General features: G+C 44.0%; 1 protein-coding gene across 1 annotated transcript in view; it reads left to right on the top strand.

The window, feature by feature from the left end:
- SERINC5 (serine incorporator 5) overlaps positions 1 to 20,078 on the top strand; it is a 43,750-nt gene that overhangs the window by 5,321 nt on the left and 18,351 nt on the right. The window contains exons 2-5 of the mRNA XM_050912690.1: positions 9,004 to 9,171; positions 16,283 to 16,461; positions 16,755 to 16,837; positions 19,757 to 19,850. Of these exons, the coding sequence (XP_050768647.1) occupies positions 9,004 to 9,171; positions 16,283 to 16,461; positions 16,755 to 16,837; positions 19,757 to 19,850 (524 nt within the window). The remainder of the gene's footprint in view (positions 1 to 9,003; positions 9,172 to 16,282; positions 16,462 to 16,754; positions 16,838 to 19,756; positions 19,851 to 20,078) is intronic.

Genomic DNA, 20,078 nt, shown 5'->3' with positions numbered 1-20,078 from the left:
GAGATAGGCTTCAACATCAGCATGTGCTACAGCATGAGGTGGTGAGGGATCCAGCCAGCCAGAGCTGTCGAGGACTGTAGCATTTACCCGTGACAGCATGGGGGGGGGAACGTGGCTCTGTGTTTTGAAGGTCCTGACACACCTAGCAATCTCATCATCATTTTAATTAGTGATAACTATGCTGGTGCTGATGTTTGCAGTTTAGTGATTGGAACTTCCAGCAACTAGAGATGGTATATGCTCAATTATTTAAACATATAAATGTTCACAGTCTGAAAATGGAAAGTTTTGCACTTCTTTCTGTCCAGTAGGACTGATCCAAAATGTGTCAACCTGTAATCTCTTGCACTGAGTTTTAGCAGGAACCGTTCTTAACGTTTTCTGAAGAGACCCGTCTCGTGTTTTTTTTCCTTGGTTTCTTACGTTACAGTTGTTACCGAAAGACTTAGACAATTTGATGAAGAGCCCCTTTGTGTAAATTTTGTACAGATAGAGCAAGCAGGCTTGCATACCAGAGATGAGCAAGTCTGCGTACCAAGGACAAGTAGGCCTACATATCAAAGTTTAGCAAGTAACAGTATGTGATAAAAGGACAAGATGTTCCTCAATATCGGTATTGTGCCCCCCGGCTCTGCTGACTGAATTACAAAATGAGCCAAATCCAGAGAAGTCCTTCATAACTAGGGGAAAGGTAAAAGCGGCAGGGGGAAGCACGACCACCGACTCAATTAAAGACCGAAGAAACTTGCCCCCCCACACCCGTAAGGAGCATGTGTGCTAACCTACATCGCAAGCGGAGTTAATTTAAATATGACTGACCAGTAATGAATGAAATTTAAATACAACTGACCAGTAATGAATGAAATGTCTATCACTAGCCAATAAGTGTAAACTTAGGCGTGTTTTTACTAACTGTTACTAATTAGATAACTGGATATAAGCCCTGTAATTTTTGTATGTGGTATGCACGTTAGGTGGAGTGATCCCCCGTGCATCCAGCACTGCAATAAAGAGAATGCCTGCTTCTTAATGCTACATTGGTGTTAAGAGATTTATTCCCGATTTCGGTGACACAGTCACTGGCAAAACAGTGGTTCGGGATTACTATTCAATGTACTTCTCGAGTAGTCATTGTATCTAAAAATGCTCATCAAGAAGTAAGCAATGGGAAGACATGAGCAGGCTCCATTTTGAACTTGCGACTCTGGAAATGTGTGAAGTTGGCTGTGGTGACACTGATCTAAACTGCAACGTCTTTAGCAATGCTTTGAGCAGGTAGATTGTTTTTTTTAATATGATGTGGTGAGAAATAGTTAATGTTTTCTACCAATTTATTGGCTTTTGTCACTTTGTACAAAGTGTCAATGTCTTCCCCCCACCACCACCTTACAGTCCTCTTGGACTCAGTACTGAAACCACCTTTTAAAGACACAACATCTTTGTGGAACAGCTCAGAGCTGTCAGTTCATTCAAAAGTGAAGCAGCTGTTCCAGCTACATGCTTTTAAGTCAATGCATACAGAAATTTCATTTTAACTGCTGCTTCACTCCAGTGGTACATGGACTTAAGCAGTTACCACCCTGCACTTGGTTCTCTGTCCCTGGCAATGCACCACATTGCATCTGTGTGTGCCATTCTACCTCTAGAGTCCTGGTCTCGAACATCGGAGCTAACCTGGAGAAAATCTGCTTGCTGCATAAAGTGATGGCCTCAAATTGTCTGACTTCACCATTGCTGACTTGTCTTTCGTCTGCCAGTTGCTCTGTTAGTTGCTCCTCTGCTGTGAGACAGTGGCCTGTTTTCATCAGTGCCCTGAGAGTACATTTAAAATTGCTCCCGAAAGTACGTAGGCAGGATGGAAGGACTGGTGGAGCAGAGAGTACTATTGAAGGTGATGCAATCCAGGTGGCATGACCCTAGTGCAAATAAAATACACCTTTCAAGTGCAGCCAGCTAGCTGGTTGCCTGTGCAAGGTGTGTGCGGAGGGCAGGCTGCTACCGCAGCATGGGATGCTGCGGGGCACAGTCTCGCCCCCTCTTTGGCTCCACATGGGGGAGAGGAGCAAGGTGATTTGCTGGGCTGTTTGCAGTTGGGCTGATGCTGCTGCCATGATTTCGTAGGAGGGACTGGGGAAATTTGAGGGGATGCAGGAAAAAAACCCAAACAACTTAGGTGCTGGGAGGAAAAGTCTTAAAGCCTTCAAATGAGACTGAGGGTAAACAGTTTGGGTTCCTTCTTTGATGAATGGGCAGAAAAGACCAGATAGTTAAAAGGCTCTCTAAGCTAGTGAAGAAAGCCTCACCAAGAACCAGTGCCTGGGAACTGTAGCAGACAAATTAGAAGATGGGTGTGTGTGTGTGTGTGTTCTGTTTTTAATGATAGATGTTAAGTAACTGGAGGGACAGACAGTCCACCTCATACTGCTGTCAAAATCCAGATGGTCTATGCTAATGGAAAATAGCTATACTACTGGGGAGCTGGGAGATGTGATACACTGTGAGGCTCAGGTCAGACTAAACAATTGTCTTGATTTTTCCAAAATCATCAGGAGAAGAGTAGTTGGGTAAGTCTTTAATTTACTTGTTTTGCAGTGACATTATTTTCTAATGCTGAGCTGAGTCACCACTTTGTAACGTTTGAGCATGGAGACAGAAGCTAATCATCCTTAGTGCAGCTTAACTTCAGCTCTGCCAGTGCCTGGCAGTGGCTCACCCACGTTTTAGCTCTTGGTGTAGCTGTCCTAGATGCTGCTTTCTTGGCTAGGTTTTGAGTTGCTTGGCACTGTATGGCAGTTCTGCCCCACGGTGCAGGGCACAAGCCCTTTGCTTTGGAAACTCAGCTCGGGGCAGGAAAGCCTCGCTGGAAAGCAGTGTTCAGGCAGCGTCTAGGCTGGCATGACTTTTCTCTGAAGTCGGTTTTAATTTTGCAGTTTGCAGTGTGAGGTGTGTTGCCAAAAATAGGTCGTCAGTTGATTAACTGGTGTGCTGGTCACAGAACTTCTTGGCTTAAGCCACGTGGTGAGTCTGAATATTAAAGAAGCAGCAGTGAAAAGCCAGTTAAGTCAGACAAAGGACAAAATAAAGCCTCTTCGGTGAATTTTGTTACTTCACAGGGACAAACCACTGTGTAATCATGTGACCAGTTGAAGAAACCTTTGCAAAATGTGTATGCATAACAGCGGGGCGTTTCAGTTGTCTGAGCCCAGCTCCTAACACTTGGGACACCTGGCATCAGGCATCTGTTGTTTTCATGAACCAGTGCACTAACAAAATGGTTGGCTTGCTAGACGTTCTTTCCTGAAACTAAAAGTCCAAGGGCAGGTCTGTAGCTGCTTCAGGACGTTATTCATGCAGGGCTGGCTGCTTTGCTCTTCCAGCCTGCTTGAATGCTGTGTGTAGCTGTGAGAGTAGATGTTTGGGTGGATTTGATAGACGTTGCTGTTAACAGCTCAGTGACTGCATTATCTGCAAATCTTGTGGCCCAGATAATGCTGCTAGTCAAGTAATCAAGCAGTGCATGAAAAACTAAGCTGCTGTAGGCCTCCGTGAAAAGAAGCTTCAGCAAGGCACATTCCTGTGCTCCGTGGACAGGCCAGGAGGCATGCGGTCTCCCCAGCCACTCTGGCTGGGCAATCAGTTAGGAGGGAAGAGATGAAATGCTGCTAAGTCTTAGTTTCATTTAAGGATGCACTTTTTTTTTTCAATGTGCTGCTCTTCCCTTTGATTTTTACCATTTCTGCTGAAGTCTCCCAAAAGGAAGAGTGCTTTGTTGTGATAAGCTTGATACTTCCCTATGGTTTGTATAATTTAAAAATACCATAGACTATTTTGGGCAGTGATCCTGAAACTCCTTGCTTTGTTTTAATGGCTAAATATTTTCACAAAATATTTTCTAAGACCTTTGAGATTTTTTTGGAAACGTCTGTGGAAAATAGCTTCTAAAAATGTCATTGTCTCTACAAAAGCAGTAGGCAGGACATGTTCACTTTACTTCTCAGTCTTGTATGTAAATAGTTACGTGTGTGCTTAACATTACCGTCATACCTCATTCCACTGATTTATCTGATTGGATCACAGCTTGCAAAAATCAAGACTTGCGTGTATGGCAGATGTTAAGTGTATGTTGGTGGAGTATTCATTGTAGGGAGCTGATAGCTTGTGCGCAAGTAGGTAACCCTGCTTTTACCCTGTTTTGTTAACCTGTCTAACTCTTGTTAGCCATAGGTACTTACGCCAGGCTGGGAGTGTGCAAATATGTCCAGGCCTGCCTGTACTTGGAAAAGTGGTTTGCATGGACTAGGGCTGTTTATATAGTCTGTTTGCTTCTGCTCCTCACTGTGTGAATGTAAAAATTATTGTTCCTCTGCATTGGAAGGAACCTACTGCACTCCAATTGAATGAGGTGGTAGGAAAATGCCACTGAAACATCTGTTCAGAGAAGGGTCAAAGCATGCGGGACTGCTGTGAGGCATTCACCTCTGCTCTCCCCTCCCGCCCACACACTGTGCCCTCACTTGAAATGGTAAAACTGTTTCTGCTGTTGCATAATAAATCAGCAGCTGAGAAGGACTGATAGGTCATTTCCCCCCCCCCCCCCCCGTAGGTTGCTTTCTTTGGTCACCCTCAGCAGCAGAAAAAACTGTCAGGGCTACTGAGGTGCTGGTGCCAGGGTAGGAGTGAGTGAGTGGCTGGCAGAGGAGAAAGGCTGGGGGAGCCCGTGGCTGTTAAGTCAGCCTGGCTTCCAGAAGAAATGTCTGTGAAACTGCGCTTTGAATATTTTTTAACAGAAAAATTTCCCATGCAGCTTTCTACAGCTGCTGTTGTGAAACCAGTCAAGTCAGCCATCATCCAGGCAGTTCAAATCGCGGCGCAGTCTGTTTTCAAGTACACGAGGTTTTCAAGTTTCAGGATCTCAGGCAAGCTGGCACTGTACCCTCCTTGAGCTCCGAAAAAGTAGCACCAAGCAAAGCAGGTGGCCGGTCTACGTTGTGGAGGCCTGGCATCATGGTGGGTTAGCATGAGGGGGCCAGCTGATTGTAAATATTTGTGGAAAGCATAAATATTTGCGTAGTGCTTGTAATTGTTGTCAGGCTGTGGTGTTCACCTGGTGAGAAGATGTAAAGCTAGAGGGGGAGACAGAGTGGCTGTACTTGCTGCCTGACTTGTGCGAGCCTTAGGATGAGAAGGACTTGAAGCCAGAACCCGCTGCAGTGTGACAAACTCTTGCCAGAGCAGCCTGGCTTTCGGATGCTATTGTGCTGGGCTCTTGGGGACCCTAGACTTGGAAGGATCACAGGACTTTGAAGGAGCTCTGTAGGTACAGACCAGGATTTTCAAGGCCTGCCTGCTGGCAGCAATCACAGACCTTGGGTTGTCTGGGTTGTCTCTGTCCTGAAAACCACGGAGCACCTTCCTTCTGCAGAACCTGTCCTTTGGAGGAGCCTTTGTTTAATGATAAGCTAAATCTGTAAAAGATTTATGACGTTACTTGCTTTTTTTCACAGCCTGGTTTTTTAACATGGGAAGAATTCGTTAGCGGCTTGCATTTCTGCACCGGCGGGTCCTGAGACCCTGGGCAGACCCTCACTGTGGTCGAAAGGCAAAGGCGAGGCAAGATGGGCCATGCCCACGGTAAAGCATGTGGCATCAGAACGACTGCGTAGTTTAGCTGCATGTTGACCGCAACCTTTTAACAGAGAACTCTTTGTATATGGGGACTTTGAAGTCTGTCACCCAAAGACAACATGTTTGAAACCTCTTGGGTCAGTAGGTTGTGGCCAGCATCTTACTCTTTCTGACAGAGACTGTTTTCATTTATTTTTGGATAATACCTATTTCATCGCGGCCCACTCTGGAATGTAGTTAGTCATAACCAGAGTTTAAAAAAGAAAAAAAAAAAAACCAACAGAAAAAAACCCAAACCACCAAATTTGGGACTGTGGCTGAATAACCTAACCAACTTTCTATGGTTTCCATGGCTATTCAGAGTGCTTAAAGGAGTGCATCTGAAAAAAGATGGAGACACTGGTATTTTTCACAAATATTGCCAATTTATAGGGTATGTGCTCAGTATTAGAAACTATCATTAAAGTCTCTCTAAGTAGTGTGGAACAATGCATAAATGAGCTATATATTCTATTTAAGTATTTGTTGCTTTAAATAGCAGCTCCAGGGACCCAGGACTGGAATAGCAGACGTGTTGCTGGACGTAGATGAGGTTTCACTGGCAGAACTCTCTAGCACCTGGCTTAGGAAAATGATGTTCCCCTTACAAATGCCAAAGCTGCATACCTTTTTACTTCTGTACTATAGTTTTTAATGTTATGGTGAGTATGGCCAGCAGTTGAAGTTCATCATGGATACTTTGGATCTGGCTGATACAGATGGAAAGGACCTTTAGTCTTAATCTTATCTTCCCCCCCCACCCCACCCCCACCCCCCCCAGTTCTGAAGTGGATGGATTATACTTCTCTGCTATGTTTTTGTTTTGAAATGTTATTATTCCATTTGTTTGCTAATCGGTAACTTGCCATAGCTTCCTTATTTCTTGGACTTGTATCGATGCTGTAAAAGTTAACTTAATTTCACAACATATAAAAAATAAAATTGCCATTCAGCCGCCACTGCCTTCTATTTTGAAAGTATACTTGCACGATGTGCTTATGCATGTAGTATTTTTAATTTCCAGCTTTGGTGCCAACATGAGTCCATTCTGTTTATTCCCCACAGTTGGAGCTTTGTATGTTTTGGGGAGGATTTCTGTTTTGCAGCAGCAGCAGTTTTAGCAGCTGCGTGCTTTGAGGCCCCCGTCTCCTCTGGCGTGAGATCCAGCGGTGAACTGAGAGAAGGGCAGCATGGGAGCTGGGTTGGACTGTCCCCATTTTATGTCTTCTGCAAACTGAAGAGCCGTTGTCGAGCGAGGCAAGGGCCTGTCTGCTACCCCCTTTCTGGGAGGCTGAAGGCAGGAAGCCTGAGCTTGGGTGTTGCAGCAGATAGTCGTTGGCAAGGAAATTATAAGCTGGGAGTCTTTTCAAGACACTTCTTCAAAATGATTTGGGGCTCTTTGATCAACCAGTCTGGTTGTGAGACTCTCTGGATTTATATCAGATATCCGTGTCTGCAAACACACACGTGAAACCCCCTTCTCCGGGTTGGACAGTCATTGATGCTGGAAGAAGAAGTGTCCTGGGAGGAAAATAGTGCATGGCAGTTTGGTGCCTGAAGGCACATACAACCCAGTGAAGTTTGCCTGGATGACTCAAATGTGGCACTTGTGCATTTTGAATCCCTTGGCAAGGGCTAAGAAAAGCCATCCATCTTGTACAACTGCTTGCTAGAAAGCAAGGGCATCCTGTGAACATCGCCTCGGCCCCTCCAAGGGCTGAGGAAACATCAAGAAAAAGCGGCCTTGGTGTGCTCAAGCCCCTGGCACCGGCAGCGTGCCCCCCCTGTGCTACACACTAGCCACAGGGAGGCCCTCGAAAATGGGAGTGCTGAGGGGTGAGGTTGCTCTGGGTTGGCACCAGTGAGACCTGGAAGAGAGGTTCCCTGCTCGTGGCCGCCTGCTGATGTCCAAAAATCCCTCCTGTGGTCATGGCTGCTGGGTGAAGCACAGGAGCCATATGAAGCTGCTGCCTATTGCAAGGAAGGGCCTGGCCAAGAACAGTGCTGCCTTATGTATAAAAATAAGGCTTATATTTATATTTTTATATATGACTTTTCTAAAAGTAGAAGGCAGGGAAGGTGAATCCAGCTTCTTTGAAAGTTAATGATACTGTTGACAGCAAGGAAATAATGAGCATCAAGCTAGATCCCTTTCAGGATTTAGTCAGTACATTTTTCCCTGTTGAATAAGGCAATTTTGTACTTTTTGCTATGCTTCTTGGTTTTTATCTTGGTGGACCCTCAGTTGCAGGTAGAAAAGAACTAAAATACACAAGGAATTCTGTTTCTAATAACATTTAAACATTGGAGACAGTATCAGCTAAAGTGTGATTTGCTATTATTTTCCTTGCAGCTGTGGATTTTTTTCTTTGCCATCTTGCACGTGGAATCACCACTTTCACCTTTGCAAAGTGTGTCTAGATAACTGTGAAGTTGTATTTCTTCTCTGGCTTTCTTCAGTACAAGGTGGTGCCATTGCATTTTGGGTCCTTCAAGCTCAGCTATCTTTTGCTTTGTTTGCAGTAAGCCAAGTATTTCCAGATTCTTTCCTTACTGCCCAAAATATTTAGAGATTTTAATGTAGTTTTTTGTTTGTCGGTTTGAGTTTGTTTGGGTGTTTTTGTAGCTGTTGTCTGTTTATAAAGCCTTCAGAACAACTATCCCAAAGTGTGGCTTAAACAGTTTTCCCTCCCCACTTCAATTTGCTCAAAGTCTTTAGTAGGATAAAAAGTTCGGGGGGGGGGGGGGGGGGGGGGGGGGGGGGGGGAGTTTTTTGTCTGTGTGTGTTCCAGAAGGGGCACCTTAAAAAGGACAGTATGGTTCTGGTGAATGGAAGTGGATCTGTACGGCTTGTTTTGAAACAAAATGTCCAGCTTGTCTTAGAAACAAAATAGTTTTGTCTGTATGTTAAAAGCAAACAGTTTTGGAGTCTGTGCCCTTCTCATGCAGATTTATTTTTTCACTACGGAGTGGGGAGAGTGTATTGCAGGAAATAGAGCCTTACCATTGCAATGCCTGTTCTGCTGGGTGAAACATGTCAGGACCACGAGCTGCACAGAGATAGCAAAGAGCAGGATTAAGAAATCGGGAGCGGTTCCTCCTTATCCTCTTCACTCTCATCCTTAGTGTGTGGGAAAGCTAGAAACTGATGTGCTTAAACCTAGTAACTTTTGATAAACAAGACAGTCTGCTTCCACTTAAATACTGCTCAGCTGGGAGGAGAGGACTTAAGAAATTCTGGAGTATTACAGGAAGTCTCCCAGCTTCCCTATCTGACTTTTGCAATAGAAACCTAAAGGCGGTGATGGAATGACTTGTGTTTTTTGTCTTACTTTCCAGTTGGCCTGCTGCTGCGGTACTGCCGCTTGTTCCTTGTGCTGCAAATGCTGCCCCAAGATAAAACAGTCAACCAGCACTCGCTTCATGTATGCGCTTTACTTCATCCTGGTGACTATCATCTGTTGTGTCATGATGTCAACAACAGTAGCTAACGAAATGAAAACGCACGTAAGTAAGAGAGTGAACCCACTGCTGTCCCCGGAAGGAAATGGGACTGCTTCCACAGCTCCTCATGTATAAGGGTGCTCCCTCAGAAGAGGCAGTCGATTCCCTCCACCCATCCACTTCCAAACCCAGACGGGATGATTTTCCGTGCTCAGCCTCTTCCTGTCAATTGCTCACCCATCAATTGTGTTTCACAACAGGAAGAGTCAAGGGTCACAGGACTAGCAGCCTTCCTCCTCTGTCGTTGTGTGGAAACCCGCTGCAGTGAACCCATCCCAGGTTTGCTGCATGGGTAGTGTCACTAGAGGCTGTTAGGGAACATCTTATAGTAGAACAAAGCAGTTCAGTCTAATGTTGAGTTTGTCTCTGGCAACTTGTTTAGTAGCAGAAGCAGCAAATTAGAAAATAACTCTTCAAGTGTTGCATTTATAATTTTAATTCTGTGTTCTTGGTGCTGTGCAACAGACAACTGCAATGCATAATGCTGTGGATCCTTTACAACTGGTTTTCTTCAGTGTGCGTTGAGTCATCGTGTTCACATGGCCTCTAACCACAGCAGATATTGTTCATCTCTAATTGTCTTTTTAATTAAAAAGCTTCAAAAGCACGAAAGGAGCTGTGGCTAAAACTAGATTTTAAAACTCAAGTTTCTTTCAGAGTCTCAATATAACTTTCCTAAGCTAAATGCTTACCAGCCTGCTTGCGGTCACACACTAGACCTGTTGTACCACATCTTTGGTTTGGTTTCTTAAGCCACCCAAGTTGCTCTCACTAGCACAAATCCTCTCTCTTGCCCTCTACAAACTAGAAGAAGAGAAGTCTGTTTTTAAGTAGAGGGAACAATGGCTGGATTGCTTAATTCTTAAAAATTAAGCTCCTGCACCAAACTTGGCATCGGGCCTGCTTCGAGGTTGTGCATGTGCTTGCCCTGGAGGTTCAGAAGGCTTCCCTCGCTGCAGGCATCTAGTTGTTTTGTGTTACCCTCCCAAGAGGGAGTGCTGGTGGGTGCACAGTTAAGGCTGTTTCCTCATTTAACCAGTTGCTGGTCAAGTTGATGCCCTTCAGCAGAAGCCTGCCTTCTGCTCTTGACTTCCAGTTGTCTGTGAAACACTTCCCTCTGCAGCAGCCCAGATCCAGAAGCTGGTGGTAGCACCCTGTGCCTGCAACACGGATGAACCAGCAGGCTTATGACAGGGCTAGTTTGAGGATTTCTGTGCTCTGCTGCCAGTGACCTTTCTTTCTTCCCATTGTAGCCTCTTTGTATGTTCTGTCCTAATTTTCTTTCATTTAATAGCGCTTTGCTTGAGTTATCCTAGTGCCGCCGCCTTACCGCCGGCCACCAGAAGTTGCTGACAGCCCTGTAGGAGCACCCAGTACAGACATGATGCTTGCCTGTGAGCTGTGACTCAAAAACTGTTCAACATGTGCGTGCTGAAATTGCTTGCCAGGAATTACTTTGACTTACTAGATGCTTAGCTTGGCAATAAAGCGAATAACCCAAGGAACTCGAGTGTGTGGGAGACAAATTATGTACTCATATCCAAATTTCATAAAGTCGTTTTCCATCAGTAGTGCGGTTTTAATGCAGCTTGTATCCCTAACAAAAAATACTCGCTCTTTATCCAACAGAAAAGTGATTCAAGAAGCCTTCAACAACACGCTTTTCAGTATTGCCAAATTTCTTTTCCAGTTCATAGTCTTGAAAGCTCAGTGTGGGAAGAAAAGGCACAAAGAGTAGCTGTTAGTGTGAAGTGGAAAGATAATCACCCTCTTAATTTAGAGCATTTGATGTCTTTGAATGGGAAATGGACCATCTGAAAGTAGGCTTTCTTTATCTGCTGTCTAATTTAATAATTATGTTCGGGGCTGTTAGAAGTTCAAAGACTCCTGAAGCTAATTCAGCCCAGTTGTAATAGAGTGCACCTTGAAAATATTTATTCAGACTAACCAGTCTCAGCTTCCCAATTATGAACTGTGTTTTGAAAGTGCGGGGCACTTACTGATTCCTTCGCTTTTGGCTGGATCGTGGAGCACTCCTAGCTCCTGAAGCCAGACTGTGAGCAAACACTTTGCATGGTGCTTCTAGGACCTCACCCTCTCTTTCTTGAGAGGAGACAGAATTTTAATTAATTTTAATTAGAATTTTTTAGTTTTTGTATTAAAATAAAAAAATAAAATTTAAAATTTTAGTGCAGTCCTTTATGGAGCCATAATCTTGGCAGGGAACCGTGTGTCTGCTTTACCAGTTTAGAGTTCAAATACTCGTGCTCATGTTACGTGAAAGGAATCTCTCCCGTGTCAGTGAGAGGTTTTTTTGGTTGATTGGCTGTAAATTCCCAAGTCTAAAGTTGTTCTAAAAGTATTTATTGTAGCACTTGGTCCTTTGACATTATTTTGAGAGGAAGCAACAGCAAATGTACATCTCTTATGAACACCTTAAACAGAGACTTTTAAAAAATGTTTGTATTTGGTTTACAGTATTTATCTACCCTCATGGTCATGCATTCTGTCTATTAAAACATGCTTAGGACAGTTTTTCAGTTCCTGAGGTGCCAGACTCTGCAGGTTCCAGCCCAGAGCTGGGGACCTGCTCTGTGCCCTGCAACATGGCTGGAAAAATCAGGCACTGTTCTAGGGAGCTCAGCTTCCACATCCTCGCCAAAGTTGGCAGGTAGACAAAACCGTGTGTCCGTGGGAGGACATGGTACCTATGGAGTATTTGGTTATGGTTTCAAAACCTTGGTTCGTAATCTAACCAGCAGCATTTTGAGGACATCATATTTTGTGGTGAGCCTTAAGAATTGAACAGTGTCTTTTGGGGGACAGTTTTTCTCTGTCGTTTTCACGCCTCTTCCCCATCTCCTGAGCTGTTCCTGTGCCCATGGGACACCAAGGGAGAGAGGCTCAAAGGGTACATTCTGAAAAATGTGCACAGAAACCAAGGCATTTGTGTTTGATCTCTGGGGAAGAAGCAAGAGGCAGTGGAATGATAGGGAAGGAGTGGATGGTTTTGACCAGGAAAATATTTTGAATAGTAGCGTGTAGAATAGATTTCAGAGGAGCAAGGTTGTGTATTAAGGCAAAAGATGGGGTAGAGCATCAATAAAGACGTGAGAGCCTCAGTGATGGCGACAGAAAGACAGAAAAGACCAATATGCAGTTACACAAAATGATTTAGAGACTTGACTCTGTTCCAAAATGAAGCAAAGCAGGACCCAACTTGAAGAAGTGCTTCTATGCCTTGATCCATATATTATTTCTTTTTTCCAGTTATTCTGTTTTTTTGAAAAACAGGTACAGCTTTACTCACAAATATTCTGTTGAAGCAAAACCTTGCATTTCACAGGCTTTGAAAGGATAATTGAGGGAAGAAAAGGGAGAGGATTGTTTTGTTCTGTCAAAATAGTGTTCTGACTTTTTTTTTTTAATTAAATTTTTAATGTTAAAGCTGTTTCAAAACTAGTGGTTCCACCCTGAAAATATCCATGTCCTACTTAAATAATGAAAGGAAAAATGAGGAAGATTTTTTCAGGAAAACAAACACCAGTAAAAACCAGTTCAGTTGTGTGAAAGCATTTAAGTTCTAGAGGGTTACATGTTCTGGCAGAGCATGCTTTCAGGCTTGTTTCCCCAGCCAGGTTGACGTCTTGGCCCTTAACTGCATTATGGTATGCTAAAACCCAAATTTGCTACCAAAAATGATTTTTTTTTTTAAGTGCAGATGCCCATTGCCTATTTCTGATAAGAATTTAGCCATAGATGCAAGATGGCATGTGTTTTGGTCCAATTGTTTTTTGTTTTTCTATTCCATTTCTCAGCTGCTCAAGACAGGTGGTTTTACCTGTTTTTTTGCCCTGGTCTCCCCACCTAGTTTTTCTTTCATGCTTCCTCCGTTTCCATAACAAAGCTTGTCTGCCACATTCTCCCTCTGTTGGCTGAGAACATCCAGACAAAATCAGTCTCCTTCAGGCTCTTCAGGCCCATTTCTACACACTTCTTCCTTCCTATTCCCCCTCTGATGCTATTTCCTGTGCTCCTGCATTCACATGTTTGGGTGCAGACAGACCCAAGCTCAAAGGTGCATTTATTTCGGGCGCCAGCAACTCGCAGCGAGGGGAAAGCAAGTTCAGGGCAGTCAGTCCATATTTCTGTAGCTGTTGCTATCGTCTCAAAGGGTTTCACTGCACTCAGAAAATTGCCGACTTTGCTGTGATAACATCATTGCTTGCGCAGCAACCGAGGCGTTTACATTATCTGAGCGGATACTGAGTTTCTACAGCGAGAATGCTTTGTTCCCTACTCAGAGGCCAAAGAATTTAGCTTATGTTGCTTTTAAAGGTATAAAAGTAGATATTTCACTATATCAAACTTGGCAAATAACTAATCTGTGACTTTAACAGCTGGCAAAACTACCCAGCAAATGGAAAGCCTGGTAAATCACATAGGCTGGGCAGGCTGCTCAGCAGCTGAACATGCTTCAGAGATATGGAATTTAAAAAAAAAAAAAAAAAAAATTAGTCTTTTGTAACTTTCGGTGAAGAAGTCACATAAGCCTTGATAAATTGTTCCCAGCAGTAGACCGTCCTCTCACGAAAACATGCCTTTTTCATTATATCAGCCCTTTTGTCCCCAGGATTGTGCTCATGCTTATTATCTGACGGGGTCCCCAAGAGTTTGGTTTTATTCTTGTTTTGTTCCTTCAGGATCATGGGTCTCCAAACAGGGCATTCAGTCCCACAGGACTATTCCTGTGGCCATCACTTACTGCTGCATAGTGTTGTGCATACTGCATGATGGCCGAGCTCTTTGTTGCTTGCATAGGCACAAACTGAGCTATTGTTCTTGTGAATCCATCCATTTTCTCTCAGCCAGATCTGTAAGGAAATTACTACTAAATGGAGAAGAGAACATATCGGGTCAAAACTTCCATCAAGATCTCTGTAGAAACGTATGCAATTAAAGAAGATGCCCATTTACAGTTACCCAGAGATCTGTTTTTAATTAGTCGACTAATCAAGTTCCATAGTGGTTTTTTGTTTTGTTCTGTGAGTCTCATAAGCAAAATGCTGCTTGGTACCAAGTACAGATCTTACAGAAATCTGTCTCCTTGGTCAGTACTATCATCTATATCAAACAAATACCTAATGTTCTCAGAAATATTGTTAGTTCAATATTATGCATCTTTTTAATCTCTGCTGACTGGTGGTTATTATAAGCAAAGAACTGGAAGGCATTAATTGATAGCCCAGTTGCTTTCCCTGGCATTGCTGTGGCCCCTTGCCTTGCCCTGGCATCACTGTGGCATTGATAGGTCTCTTAATTATTCCAGTCAATCCATTTGCTTGTTTTGAATGCTGGCACATTTGCCCAGTCTGATGTTTCATTGCCTTGCAAGATCTGGGAAAGGCATCGCTGATGCTCCAGACAATTTCTCAGGAGCTCTCTAAAAACTCTTGGATGCGAGTTAGCCACAGCTACTCATTAACTATCCAGCTTCTGAGGCAGTAGCTACTCATCTCTGAGTTACTTCCGAAAGAGCATCTCAGAGTGGCCCAGCTTGAATCTGTTCTTGTAACACCAGGCAGCTGCGTTGAGATCTGCTTTTCATCTCCTGGGCTGGTTCTAGCCCACCTAGGATCAGCTTGGTATCATAGTTAGGTTTGCTAGTCTTAGCACAGCAACTCAGTGTTGCTGTGAGCTGCTAAAATATTGGCTCTTTTTGGGAAACTGCTGGGAAGGTTGTTGAGCTCCTGACTGGTTTGGGTTGCTGGCACGGGATGGGAAGTTGCATACCCTGCTGAGGGAAGCAGGCTTTCAGAGCCTGGTGGTTGGAGGCCAGCAGTTTACGTGTTTATCCCTTGTTTCCTGTATCTCGGATGGCTTTCTACCCAGCTGGGAACACTGCCTGATTGCTTGGTCTTGGGTCCTGTTTGTTCTTTCCCTGTCCTGGTTTTGTGTACTGACCTGCCTGCCGAAGGAAGGAGAGACTCCTATCTTTGCTAATTTCTTGGAAATGTTCAAGGGTGGTGTTGCCCACCATCTTTGTCTATTTTTCCTAAGCAAAATCTGGCCTGGCTGAATGCTTTCTGAAGTCTGATTCCCATTTCCTTTGCCTGAGTTATTTATTTGTGCATGTTGTGTCCTGGCACACATTGTCTTCTCTCTCCTCCAGTTACCTGTGCAGGCAGCAGCACTCAGCTCCAGAGGGTTTAATGCATTGCTCAACTGGTCTCACCAGCCTCAGCTGAGGGCTGTGAGCGTACAGAGAGGCCCTTCTTTCTTTGAAACGAACGATGGTTTTCTAATTAAATGCCTGTATTTCTGTGCAGCTGAGTGGCTCCCTGGCTGTGAGGGCGTGTGTCTGCACAGAGGCACCCCACAGAAGTGGGTCCTGGCCACATAGACCTGCTTTTTTGAGCACCCAGCATCACGTCTGGCTGGTGAAACTGAAGCCAAAATGTGCAGCTGTTTGCTTTCCCCTTACGGCGAGAGCAAGGCCTCAAAGGCAAATATTTAATGAGTCAAGAGAAAGGTGGAATTTTCCTGCCTCTCTGTTAATTTAAAACAAAATCAGGGCAACTGGCACAACTGCCTTTCAGAGGCTGTGATGGAGAGGAGGGGGCTTGCTGCCCCTGTGCCACTTGGGTGTGCTTCAGTCTATGTTTCCACTGAGGGCAGCACGAGCCAGAGCTTCCTGCCCTACAGTCCCATTCATGCCCCTTCAGCTGGTAAAAGTGCCGGTATGGCTCATGTAAGCTGGATTACTGAAGCAATCAAAGTCTTTTGCTGTAAAGCATGGGAAGAAGGGTTCCCGGGGCGAGGAGATAAGCAGTAAGGGGCAGGGATGATTTAAGCCAACAGAGCTGAAGGAAAGGTAGGTGGGCTTGTACCCCAAAGCATCTGGAAGGAGTTGAGAGTGGAGGCTCTAGAAAACCCCAGTCCCTTGTTTTTACATTTCTTTATGTCCCTTGAACCCTTAAATCTAGGCTGAGGGGTATCAAGAGTGAAAGGTATTAAATGAAGCCAGTGAAAAGTCCGTGGCGCATAGATGTAGACATGATTACGAGGAGCCCTGTGTCCTACCTAACGGCTTGTAACGTATTGTGCTTTTCAGATTCCCTTCTACAAGCAGATGTGCAAGGGTATTCAGGCGGGTGAGATGTGCGAGAAGTTGGTGGGATACTCTGCAGTGTACAAAGTCTGTTTCGGAATGGCCTGTTTCTTCTTTTTGTTCTTCTTGTTCACCATCAAAATTAACAGCAGCAAAAGCTGCCGAGCATACATTCATAATGGGTGAGTGAGTGTTTGCTTGTTTAATTTCCACTTCTCTTTACAGGTTTGTGCTGCCTACTTTCCAGTTGGGAGTAGTATTAGGCCAAAAAAACCCCAAAACAAAAGTTGATTTTACTGCTTTTATCAGAAATAATGCAGTCAACTGAAAACTAACTAAAGTGGCAATCAGTCATCAAAGGCTGTTTTTTCTCTTGTTGGGCTTTAAATAGAGATTTCTCAATAGTACTTGAGTTGAAGACCTCTAACTCCTATTACAACCAGGTAATTATGGTTTTTTTTCCCCTCTCGTCCAGATTCTGGCTTGTTAAACTTATACTTCTGGCAGCAATGTGCTCAGGAGCCTTCTTCATTCCTGATCAGGACACTTTCCTCAATGGTACGTCCTTCTTTTGTTATGCTGCTTCATTCTGTACTACCTTGTGAGTGGTTATAAATCCTAAAGTCTGATCAACATGAGTATTGCCATTATTTCTTCAAGTAAACCCAGTATAGTCCAGGTGCAAAAAGGAGTATTTGGAGCTGTTTTCAGGGAACTCTGTGTGCACAGAGTACATGGTCTTCGTGCAAATGTGCAGTAAAGACCAAGTTTTTTTCTGATGAAGAGCAGGCCAAATGTGTAGGTAAAAATACCACTGCAGTGCTGTCTTGCAAATTCTTTAAGAAGCAGGGAGCTGTAATGGTACACAAGAAATTGTTCACTCAAGAACGCAGAGCCACGTGTTAGTTTGGCTTGTGCAGGTAGCTCTGCCGTAGTGCAGCAGCCAGAGTCCATGATGCATGGTGGAGAGGTGCCAGTGCTCAAGGGGGCATGGTGACCTGCCAGGCACTGGTGTTTGCTGCCTGGAAACCAGCAATGCCACAAAAGAATTTGGGATGTTGTTAGTTTTCAGGCTGGTGGTGAAAATGCAGTAAGGTAAAATTATACTTCTTGGGGCATGTTGTGAGTGCTCTGCTGAGGATGCTGTGCCTGAAGCATTTCCAGTTCTGGAAGATGCCCTGGCACCACACAGACACGCTGGTACTGGCCCAGTGCTTAAGTGCCAGCTCTGGGGGGGTGCTTCTTACAGGCGTCTTTTGGGCTAGGAGCAAAAATCACAGTGATACCGAGATCAGTTTGTGCTCTTAAAGTTTGCCAGGTACTTGTCAGCCCTTAAGCTGTTGCGTCTGGGCGGGTGGAAAGGGGTGGGATTAATAATGCAAAGGAGTGGTTGTGTCTACTGCCTGCTTCTACTAAGTCTTGCCTGGTTACCTGTGTTTTCAACACTGATCATCTCTAGCCGGGGTGTTTAAAGGGCAAGAGGAAGGAGTAACATGGGGGAAGAGAACAGAGTGGGCAGACATACTATGAGCACAGTGCCTTGGGAAACTAAGGTAAAAACCACTTCAAGTAAACCACTGATAGATGTAATTCAGCTTCTTGCTCTTACTAGCTGTTTGTTTGGTCCGGGTTCAGTTTGATGCCCCAGAAGTAAAGGGCTCCTTATCCCTATTCCTCTCCTCTGCGAAGTCACGGGATGCCTGTATGTGCTTGTCCTTAGTATCTAATCACTGTTTGGATTAGAAAGATGTAGCGGTGCAATGCATTGTACTCATGAGCAAGCCAGACTGCCTATCATCTTTGCAAGCGACCCTTTTCATGGTGAAAAGTCGTCAAGAACTGAAGTGTTCGGGGAGAAGGGGCAACAGAACTTTTTGCGCTGATTAGAGTGCTGTTTTTCAACAGCAGTCTAACCTAGTGTGGAGATACAGCATGACAAGCTTTCTTCCCCAAATTAGCTCTTGACTTTTCTCTTTAAAGTTGTATTCTGCACATTCTGCTAAACTGTCCTCCAGTCAGCCCCTGAATTTGAGATTTACAGATGGTTTGGGTATTGTGTGGTTTTGTTTTCCGTATTTTGCCCCTCTCATCAAGAAACTTACACTGGGGTTTTTTTGAGCATTCTCCCAGTTTAAATTTTTTTCTTTAAAAAAACAAAAGCTCTTGTCATGCTTCCTATGCTTAGCAGTTTGTTAATCATGGAGGAGGAGTATTAAGTGCAAGCACTAGGTTTGTGTGGGCTATAGTGTTATACCCACACTGGCCATGCTAACCTTATCTATGATGGATCCATAAAACGTCCTGCAGTGTCCTGCCTGTGGCAGTGGGAGATCCTGAGAGTCTGGCTATTTAATTACTCACTCCATTGGTGGTCTGCTTTTTACTGCTCTACCTCACGCAAACACATATGCACACGTTGTTCCCTGCCTATTTTTTATGTACTTTTTACACGCTAGCTTCTTCTGGTTTTTGTTTTGTTTGTTTGAAGAAGAGCATGCTTATCAAGTGCATACAATACATTTAGCAAAACCAGACAAATGGCAATTTTGCTTGCTTTCAAATAATGAGTTTATGGTACAGTAAAGAAAAAAAAAAATCTCTACATCATCTGCTAAGGGTAATGTGCCCTGACTGTTCTGTTCTTCCACTTCACTTATACAAGCTTTTTTCAAAAGGAAAACACAATGGCAGGATATGGCTGAACTTTGCTGATGCACTTCCTTGGTCTTCTTCACTGAAATCAGCTGCACACCTGGCATCATTTATAGGCTATGCACTGCACAGCAGCACAAGCTGTATATGCAACTAAACATTTAAATAGGTATCTGTATTTCCTCAGAGACTTCTGATGTTGCACATAAGAGATCTGTTGTCCGAAGTATCCAAACAGCTACCCAAATACAGTATATGTAGGTCAATGGTTAAGCAGTCAAATAACCTGTCTTAAAACTAGTCTGTGAATATCAAGTGTTCCCATCTCTTTGGGAGTGGCTCGGGACAGCGTTTGTAAATAGATAAGCTCCACCTTTGTTTTTTCTGTGGTACTGGAATCTGGAAGGGAAGAAATTGCCCTTTTTAGGACTGGGTTCCAGTACCTTGCAATTTCAGGGTTTAGATTCCTGTGAAATGCCTTCACACCACCTCACTCCCGCCAGTCACAAAGAAAGGTTTCAGTATTTTCTGTCTGAATATAGTAACTCATAGTCTCCACAAAAATTCTCTTCGTTAGGGAAGCTCAGTAAATGTCCTAACAGGCTTATTTTGAAAATGTAGCAGGTTGCAAGCCGAATTCATCAGGGAGCTAATCTTGAGTTAGCTGAGCTGGCCTTTCAGCTGAAATCTCTGATCTCCTGCTACATCTGTGGGCTTGAGATATTCAGACCATGTAATGGCTTCACTGCATAGACAATAATTCCATTTTATCTCAAGGGAAAGGCGACTGCAGTTTGACCTATTTTCTGCCTCTCTGCCTTGCAGCCTGGCGCTACGTAGGAGCAACAGGAGGTTTCCTTTTCATTGCCATTCAGCTCATCCTGCTTGTTGAGTTTGCACACAAGTGGAATAAAAATTGGTATGTGTTGGGCAAGTAGTTATTTGCATAAAATTCTGGTGGACTCCTGAACAATACATTTCCCATAACAAAGAATTTAAAAGTAGCATGGATGTAATTTCTGAAAGATGACACTTTAATGTCAATATTTAGAGCTGTTCATCTTTACTTGATCCACTTTCTCCTTCCCCAGCAGAGATGTTTCCTACTTATTCACTTCTACTCTCCTGATTTATTCTTAACCTGAAT

Source organism: Gymnogyps californianus, chromosome Z (genome assembly GCF_018139145.2).
Source record: "Gymnogyps californianus isolate 813 chromosome Z, ASM1813914v2, whole genome shotgun sequence".
Classification (NCBI taxonomy): Eukaryota; Metazoa; Chordata; class Aves; order Accipitriformes; family Cathartidae; genus Gymnogyps; species Gymnogyps californianus.
Note: the sequence above shows the minus strand (reverse complement) of the source record. Positions and strands in the feature narration are given on the sequence as shown.